General features: G+C 42.5%; 1 protein-coding gene across 3 annotated transcripts in view; it reads left to right on the top strand.

Annotated features, from left to right (window-relative positions):
- The first annotated feature begins 4512 nt into the window (after nucleotides 1-4512).
- Nucleotides 4513-10064, top strand: part of INTU (inturned planar cell polarity protein) — a 30513-nt gene continuing 24961 nt past the window's right edge. Inside the window, exon 1 of one of the 3 annotated variants that reach the window (XM_081208069.1) lies at nucleotides 4513-4929. In XM_081208069.1, coding sequence (XP_081064195.1) covers nucleotides 4841-4929 — 89 coding nt within the window. In that variant the 5' untranslated portion in view covers nucleotides 4513-4840. Of the gene's footprint in view, nucleotides 4930-7964; nucleotides 8169-10064 lie in introns of those variants that run through there. The other 2 variants (XR_014011578.1, XM_081208068.1) reach the window with 2 other exon arrangements.

The raw sequence follows: 10064 nt of genomic DNA, 5'->3' as shown, positions 1-10064 counted from the left end.
GGAGACACAGCCTGGTCACCCAGGACCCAGCAACACTCCCATTGCTGGGGACAGATTCATCCTCCCTGATGTAGTGAGCATCTACATGCTCAGCAATCTTGCAAGGCACAAGAGTCTCGCAAGTAAGCTTGCCTTGCCTTTCTTTAAAAGCTTGGTGGACAGGTGGGCAAACCCGTTAGGACAACTCTGTTGCTTCAGCACAGTTCTGAACTCCTTCCCCAAGTCTCCATAAACTTGAACTGCTTGTTCTAGCCCAGATAGTCTTGACTTTCCTGTCATCTAGCCTGAGCCTAAAGGCTGCTGTGACCCACTACCTGTTGCTGAGCTAATTTGCCTCAGTAAAAATCTCATGTTGCTCTCAATTAAGAGCCTATTTGGTAATGACTGGAGTCAGATGAGTTTTAGCAGTTGAGAGTTGGTATATGTGGCTCTGCCATTAGGCACAGGGAGGTCGCTGCCCCAAACAGCTGGTTTTGGGTTTCATGGAAGGGCAGCAAATTGTTAGATATTTAATTATGTTGTATTTTTACTGTCAGGGAGGGCAAGAGGTGCTTGTGGGATTTTCTGCCTTAGGTGGCAAAATAATTTGATCAATCTTGTTTTGTTTTGCCATGTTTTGTTTTGTTTTGTTTTGTTTTGTTGTTTTGTTTTGGAGGGGAAGTACCATTTGCTATTCCAACTCAGGTAGTAAACTATCTTGAGCCAGCCTTGAATATATTTGGGTACCTTCACTTGACCCTGAAAGTATCTTCAAACCTTTCTCATATCACACATCTGCATCTGCAAATAAAAGTCAGCTTCGGATAGAAAACAGACATGACCCTTTTGCAGTGAAATTTACCAGAACAGAATTCACATTCACATTACAGAGACAACAAAGGTTTTAAATGTCATGTGTGAAAACCTCTTAGCAGCAAATGTGATGACCATCAGCCATTCTGGTGGTGGCTGGTGGGAAATGTTGTCCCACAACATCTGGAGGACAGCACACTGACTACTCCTGTTTTAGACCTTATATCATTATAGACGTTCTGGAGAAGATGATGAGGCCATGGCAAAGAAAATGTTATGAGCCATTTCTTCTCAAATATGCATTGGTGTTTTGATAGCAAAATGGTGGCCTGCTGCAAGGTAAATCTACAAAGCAAGAATCTACAAAATTATTCCATTTCCAAGTGGTTGATTGGGGTTTTAAAGCATTTGTAAATGGAATATATTTATGGCTTGCTTTTTAACCAATAATAATAGAGATACAAAGTTAGCATGATCAGATGTGTTGACTGAATTCTAGCCACATCTATTCCAAAGTAAGTCTTACTGAGTTAAAAGTATTTCACCTGCTTAAACAGCCAATATTGTGTGACTGTTTTATGAGTGATTCTCTAAATAAAAATGTTTCAGGTTGTAGACTCTCTGGGAGAAATTAAGCAGAGGTCCTGCTGTTTCTTACCGGCTGAGTGCTCTAATTGCAACTTGAGCCAATTTCACATGTTTGAGTATTGCAGTTGCAAGCATTGCAAAGTCAATCCTCTTTTCTAAGAAATATGTGTTGAGGGGTTAAATTAATTTTATTTCTGTAACTAAAACATAAAAAGAAACATTGTCAGTTAACATTAACAATAAAAACACTCATATGATCTTGACTTAAGCATGTAAATTAATATAGGAAATCCATATGTAATAATCAGTATTCAAACTAGATTGATGATTGTAAGCTATACGTTCAAACATAGAACATATCTTTGTGGGGTTTGTCTAATACATTTATTAAGGGATTTATCAAGGTTAACAGAGCAACTTTACACACACACGCACGCACACAAGCAAATTACATTCAATAGAAAGGATGGGTTGTAATTTTACAAAAGAACAGCAACAGTCAAAACAGCAGATGTTGTTATTGTTTAGTCGTTCAGTCGTGTCCGACTCTTCGTGACCCCATGGGCCAGAGAACGCCAGGCACTTCTGTCCTCCACCGCCTCCCGCAGCCTAGTCAAACCCATGCCGGTAGCCTCAAGAACACTATCCAACCATCTCGTCCTCTGTCGTCCCATATTAAAAACAGCAGATAAAGCTGCATAAATCTAATTCCATCCAAATTAAGAAGTTATTAAAAGGCCTGGGACATTAAAAAGGTTTATTATGACACTGAAAACTAAGTAGGTACTGGGTGATATTTTCTGGAAAGAGTAGTCTACTGCTAAGAAGGCCCTGGCTGTTCTTCCTACCTGCCTCTCCTCAAATGGTGGGGTCACCTAGAGGAGACAGTCTGAATATACAGGTATGTTGATGTGGAGGCAAGACATTATCTAGTGAGTTTATTCCAACCCATTCAAGACTTTAAAAGTGAGCATCAGAACCTTCTGAACAAGAGATAGTCCACTGCTCAGGGAAGATTGAATCACACACACATGCAAATGGTGGGACAAATTTCAGCGCCCACTGCTGTTGCCATTGGGCTGTCAGTGGCATTACTACAGCTGATGAGGCTTTCTTGGGTAGTGCTGGTGCTGATGGGAGCTCTAGGTCCACATGGTGCGCAAGTCCTGCCTGGTATCATTAACATGAGTGCCAGCCAGCTGATATGCTTGGTTCATGGGCTCTGCTTAGCTGCACTACCACCTGTCTGTCCTTTACTGATCTGATCACAAATATGCTCCACTCTTTCTGTTGTAAAAGTATGCAATAATGAAATATTTGCAACGCAAATGCAATGATGAAATATTTGCAGAAGGAATGCCTACCAGATGGGCGGGGTAGAAATAAATTATTATTATTATTATTATTATTATTATTATTATTATTATTATTAATTACCTCAGTTGGTCAGAGTGAACGGATGGGGACAGGGTAAGGGGCAGATCCACAGCATGGAGAAAAAGGGAATTAGATAAGGTCAACCTAGAATACACTGTCATTGTATGCAAGTACTTTACCCCTTGAGTTAATTCATACTACACCATACCCTCAAAAAGAAATACCCTAGCTTGTGGAAACTTTCTACTAATCTCATTATCTCTGGTATGTAAAAACACACCCTCTTACACTTAAGCAAACTCCTCTTATTTCACCTATATGAGGTGAAGTACTGGACGCGAGTGGCGCTGTGGTCTAAACTACTGAGCCTAGGGCTTGCCGATCGGAAGGTTGGCGGTTTGAATCCCCACAGCGGGGTGAGCTCCCGTTGCTCGGTCCCAGCTCCTGCCAACCTAGCAGTTCGAAAGCATGTCAAAGTGCAAGTATATAAATAGGTACCACTCCAGCGGGAAGGTAAACAGCGTTTCCGTGCGCTGCTCTGCTTTCGCCAGAAGTGGCTTAGTCATGCTGGCCACATGACCTGGAAAAACTGTCTGCGGACAAACATCAGCTCCCTTGGCCAGTAAAGCAAGATGAGCACCACAACCCCAGTGTCGTTCATGACTGGACTTAACTGCCAGGGGTCCTTTACCTTTACCTTTTTACTAGCTGTACAAAATTTTATGGTGTATTTCCATGTTGCTTCCTGAAATGACCTGCAGTCATTTTTCTCCAGTGGCATTTGCAGCTGTTTCCTGAATCTGAGGTTAACTGGAGTGTGTTTAATAATTGTTGATTTATTATTATTATTTTATTTTGGTGCCTACAAAAACACCTAAGGCTGTGTGCCGGGGGTTTTAATGTGAACAAATTCTCAACAGTCATATTCCCCCAACCCTGTGTGTATCAAGAGAAGTCCAGTTGTCAGCTGTTTCACAATCAGGCACAAAGGACGGGGTAATGTTAATTTTATATGATATTTCTTACCCTTTTCCTCTCAGAAATCAGATACCCATCTCAACAAATGTACATTTGGTACTGAATAAAAATACAGTAAAGAATGAAGGCTCCCCCCCCAAAAAAAATAATAAAAAATATCCTGGGAAATATAGTTTGCTAAGCTATTGTTTGTATCATTTCCCAGGGTGGTTAATCATTCCCTCTTCCCAGGAAACTCTGGGAATGTTAGCTCCAGAAGAGGAATAGGGATTCTCTTCCTAACAACTCTGAGCACCTTTAACAAACTACAGTTTCCAGGATTCTTTGGAGAAAGTAATGTCTGTTTAAAGTAGTACGATGCTGCTTCAAGTGTATAGCACAGATGGCAGCTATATTTTCGCTATGGAGTAAATCAATTTTGCTTAAACCACTTGTAATGCTGTTTTCTGTGTTGCATGAACACCCTTCAGAAACAAAGCACACAAATATCACAAGAGAGCTCATATTTTTGGCATCCTGAGATTAAGCACGTTTATTCAGAACCAAGTGTGTGTCATTGAGCTCTATGGGACTGACGCCCGGCTAAGTTCACATAAAATTGCAGCTTTTTCGTGTCTCGATTTTAAAATGGCACGAGCCCTGCCTAATTTTCAGAGTTTGAGGGGACTCTAAGACCCAGGAGAATAAGAGAGGAGGAGGAGGGAGGGCGGACAGGCGTCCCACCTGCTCTGCTAAACTAGAGCAGCAAACCGCGAAGTTTCATCTGCAGAAGTAGTTTGCTGTTGCAACGGCAGATTAGGGCTCTCTCCCGCTTGCAGCTGGCCATGGGAAGAAGGTGGGGAAGTGAGATCTTCGAAGGAGGTGGAGATCGCCGGGTGCTACAGACGCCAGAGATTGGGAAGTAAGTTGCTTCCAACTCCCGGACTCAAAGGGCTGCTAGCAGCTTGGTAGGTTTCGACGACCCATCTCTCCTTCTCTGCGCTGTTTACCTTGTCTGGAGTCGAGGAGCGGTTTTGCAAGATTGTGCATGAATCCCGATGGACTCTGCAAACGAGGCTTTGCACCCCGGCAATGAGGAGGAAAAGGCGCCGTCTCTTTCCGCAGCATGTTCCGCGTTAGCAAGCGCAGAATCCCCAGACCTGTCACCAGGAACCTGGAGGATCTGGATTCCGTTCAGAGCATCCTGCTGCATAGGTGAGTGCGAACCATTGTGGACTAAGGGAAAGTGCCGGTATGGGGAGCCGGGAGCCCTCCAGATGTTGCTGAACTCAAGCTCCCATCTGCCCAAGCCAGCATGGCCAATGGTCGCAGGCATGGCCAAACTTGGCCCTCTAGATGTTTTGGGACTACCATCCCTATATCCCTGACCACCGGTCCTGTTAGCTAGGGATGATGGGGATTGTACAGTAGTCCCAAAACAGCTGGAGGGCCAAGTTTGGCCATGCCTGCCTCAAGGGTGAGGAGAGCTTGGAGTTCAACAACATCTGGAGTGCACACTGATTCCCCATCCTTAGTTAATGCTTCCCCTTGGAATGTGATATGTGTTACAATTTTTTCTCTCCCCTCTGATGATGATAATAATAATTTATACCCTGCCCATCTGGCTGGGTTTCCCTAGCCACTCTGAGTGGCTCCCAACAAAACATTAAAAACACGATCAAACATTACAAACTTCCCTAAATAGGGTTGCCTTCACTTTCTTTCCTACACACAGCTGGGGTTACATGCATCACACACACCCTCATACCCCCCCTTTCTAATTATTTTATTTTCTCCCATCGTTTCCATGTGGAAAATGCTCAGTGTCATAATTCTGCATATAGCAGAGGAGTCTGTGATATATTATAAGGTGCATCCTCAGTTCTCATACGGCACTGGCCAGGTCTGATAGGCCTTAACGTTGCCCTTATGCCTGCCAACACATTGCACATTATAATGTGAGACACACAGATACTTGTGACTATGGTAATGATCTTTATTAAGATACATATAGTACTTAAAATTGTTGGCTTAGATGAAGTCCCCCCCCCCATACACACCCTTTCTGAGAAAGTTGGGGAAAGTGTGATTATTACTCTAAATCAAAATTGTGGGGTGCTTAATTGCAAGTGAATGATGTAACTATTTTAATGCATGGATTTAGTTTTTATATCCTTTGAGTTTAAATGTTTTGTGTCTATATCAACCTATTTTTCAGCAGCTAGACATCTGTAAGACTGAATGATCATATATATGTTTATTTTACTTACTGAGAAAGCATCATTTAACAGACTATTAATTCTTCTGAAGGCAAACATAGTTGACTCTTTTTGGAGAGAGAGGAACTGTTTTCTTTTCCTCCATCTACTTCATACACAAAATTAAACATTGTAAAAATAGTTATCCATCCTTCACACTTTATTGGTGTAATGTTGCTGTAGGTAATAGGTAGTCAACATGGTCCCATGTTACTAGACTGCATCTCTCATCAGCTTTGGCCAGTCTGTTCAATGGTCAAGAGTGATTGTAACATCTGGAGGGCACCATGTTGTCTACCTCTTCTGTAGCCTCAGTAAATAAAATTTCTGTGACAAGGATAATTGCTTCTTTCCCACAGTTTAGTTTTTCTGAAGTATAGTACACTATATCAAATGCAGAAACAAAAGATAAGTGGGAGTAGTATTCACTCTGCTGATTAAGGTATGCACATCACTTTGTCTCCCTGACTGTAATGGCAAATGGTAGTGTTGTAATAACCTGCCTTTAATTCCTAGTCTAGACGGAACAGAAAATAACAACAAAAAAGACTTTAAAATACTGCAGGACATCTCCAGTGAGCTTTACTTACAGACTGTGCAATAAAGAAATCATCCCTTGCTGTTTTCATATAACTTAATTTATAGACCCTGGTGCTGGACATACTGCTGAGGAGCAGACGGTAGCCTCTGTGTAACAGGAGACTTAATGTTGCTTATACAACTAGCAGTTCAGCATGACTACTGCTATTGCTTAACATAACCACAAGAAATTAAAGCCAAGAATGGCAGTTGTTAAAATTACACGTTGTTTCTCCATTTCTTCACTGATGAGTCACAATCTACATTTACTCCTTTTGAGATTTATCCAAGAAACTGACGATTGGAACACTCTTTTTAATGTTTAGAAAATAAAGTGTGCTTTCTTCTTAGAAATGTGCTTAGTTCAAAAGAGGGACTTATTTCTAAGTAAGTAAGTATAGGTGTAGGCTGTAAGCCCCAACTATAGCATACAGGAGAGGAACGGGATAAATATTTACTAGTCAAAACATTGGCTGTGCATCTCTAGAACAAAAAAAATGAGAATGGCACCTAAAATGAAAAACTGAAATGGCACCCAGTGACTGCTATGTGCTAGCAGTTTTTGGAAGAACTACCTGCATGACAAGCAATTCCTCTATAAATTGCTGACAAATAACATCTGACTGCATATCATATACATCTCTCCTCATTGAAGTTATGCTTGGCTCTTCCTCTGCTTTCAAGCTGGAGAAGAAACGTTTCCTACTCCTCATCCAGACCTATGAAGTGCCTCAGATAAGAATGCAACTGAAAGGTTTCCAAGACTTGCAGCCTTAAGAGTTCAGTACTAGGCATGTTTGACCAGAGAGTTAAATGGCACTTACGTTCTAGTGAACACAACCGTGAACTCACTTACTAGGGAGTAAGCCCACTGAACGCATTGGAATTGGCACTTGAATAAACGTGCGTAGGATTGAGCTGTAAGGCAATGATCCATAGCACCTTCTACCTAGGAATAAGTCCCACTGAATTTACACGTGAGCAAGGATTTGCACGTGCGCAGGATTGCGCTGCAAGGCGCCCAAACCCACTTTATCTAAGAGGGGGGAAACCCTCTTAGGGTTGAACCCAGTTGAATTCATTTGTCAGTAGATTGCGTCGCAAGGCTACAGTCCTCGCACCTTACCTGGGAGCAGGTAAAGTGCGAGGGCTGTAGCCTTGCGACGCAATCTACTGACAAATGACCTGGGAGCAGGTACAGTGGGCTGTACCTGGCCCACTGAACCGAGTGGGCCTTAGATCATTAGGCAGGGCGACGAATGCACAGGGTATATAAAAGAGAACGTTTCCTGTTAACATCCAGAGCAGAGCAGCTCTTTGCAACGAGGAGAGTTTGGGCTCAGGGAGCTTCCTAGGTTGCCATGGTTTCCGCAGCCTGCGCCAATCGGCGAGCCGCTTGTGGGTCACGTGCTGTGCCACGGGCTTCCGGAGTTCGGTGTCATGGCGGCGGGCTGCTGCAGATCTCCCTGAGGGGAAGCTTCCTCCGGACGCCATGGACAAAGCGTCGCCGTTGCCCTTTGAGGTTCCTCGAGAACCGCAGCAGCCTGAGGAATGCGAAGGCCGACTCTCGCCTGGCAGCGGAAGCTCCTGCTCTGCGTCTCTGTCCAGCGGCTCCGAGTAAGGAAGAGAAGGGGGTGGACGCAGCCTTTCTCAACCTGTGGGTCCCCAGATGTTGAACTACAACTCCCATCACCCCTAGCTAGCAAGGCCAGAGCTCAGGGATGATGGGAGTTGTAGTCCAACAACATCTGGGGGCCCACAAGTTGAGAACCGCTGGAGGGGGCGCTGTGTAACTGGGGCCTCCTGCTGCTGCTATTCCAGCGTTTTCTGTTTCTTACTTCCAAATGTTGGGATTTAGGCGGTTTTTTTATTTTAAAAAATCTGTCCATATGTTATTATTTTCTACTCCGAAAATATCGAGATTTCTTCCACCCCAACCTTAGTCATCGCATCAGATAATAGAATTGTGGAGTTGGAAGGACTCACCAGGGTCTTTAGTCCAACCCCATGCAATGCAGGAATCTTTGGCCCAGCTTGGGACTTGAACCCACAACCCTAAGATTAAGATCCTCATGCTCTGCTGACTGAGCTTTTCCAAACTGTAGAACTAGGATCTTTGATGATGGATGGATATACCATTTGGACACTCTTCATGCCTCCTAGTGCAATGTACACACTGTACATTTAAAGCATTTTACTTCCCCCAGAGAATCCTGGGAACTGTCTCTATTTCAGTCTCTATATCAAACTTTATTTTGGCCAGCGTAAGATAAAACATACAGATAAACTGAACACATAAGACTTAAAACAGATAAGGGAGAAAAACGAAAAACGAATAATTAAAATGTGATTATACCATACATAACTTAAAAAGATAAAAACAAGGACAAACGGTTAAAAGCGACCATAAGGGAAGGAATGTAAAGGAGCAACTTGAACTGTAGTTTACCCACCACAAAGCCACAATTCCCAGCACCCTTAACAAACTGCAGTTCCCACAAATTGATTTTTGGGAAAAATAAAAATATGGTGTAATATGAACTATATTGGAATGGGAAAGATGGGAATTCCTCACCTTTGTTTATTCTTGGCTAGGCTTACTGAAAAGAGGGCTGCTGATTGTTCAGTTGCCCTGGGCAAGAAATTCAGATATTCCTCCCTTTGGGGTGTAAGAATAAAATGTAAGTCTTCACTCACTAGCCCTGTTTTTGCTTTTGTTCTACCCAGTTGTAGCATCTGTGGTTTACATGCCCTCTCTCTGTTCATCTTCAGCCTCAAGCCCTTCAGCAGCTAGGTAATCGGGGTGCTGTTATTTCATAGAAGTATAGATATTTGTGACTCTTTAAATTTTATATTTCATAATCTACGGAACTCCTTGCCACTTTAGAATTCTTCAGTATATCCCTTTTTTGCTGCCACCAATTACTTCAGATTGCTTTTAAATCCATCTAATAGCTTGGTATCATAGGCTTAAGTGTGAGATTGATACTGACACTGGAATAGGATGAACTATTAACTAAGATAATTTATCAAATGAATATTTTGTATGTAAGGGAATAGTGATATTTACATTGGGGTCATTCTTGTATTGGACAATTTCTAAGGACTCAAGAGCCACTATTGCTGACACCAGCTTCTAAGTGGTTTTACCACAGGCTAAATTCCCTCAACCTTCACCTCAGCCAAATTTACTCAGTTGGGTCTCGATACTAGGTACAATCTGCTTCTTACTCCAAAGCTTCTCCAGTTGTACTTCTAATTGCTTGGACCGTTCAGCTGGTTTTAAAAACCCACTTGTGCAACCTTATTTTGGTAAAAATATTTGGATAGAACTTCTGATCGAAACCAGAGATGAATAGTGTTAATATACAGCTCTCTGCTGTCCCCTTTAACATTCTCTGTTTTTTACCTAAACCTCCCTCCTCATCTGACTCCCATCACAGACAGTTTCACTGTCAAGAACCTCTAGCCTACTGGAGTCTATTTTTCCAAGACCAATCACAATGAATTTAC

Source organism: Podarcis bocagei (genome assembly GCF_964188305.1).
Source record: "Podarcis bocagei genome assembly, chromosome: 9".
Taxonomy (NCBI): Eukaryota; Metazoa; Chordata; class Lepidosauria; order Squamata; family Lacertidae; genus Podarcis; species Podarcis bocagei.
Note: the sequence above shows the minus strand (reverse complement) of the source record. Positions and strands in the feature narration are given on the sequence as shown.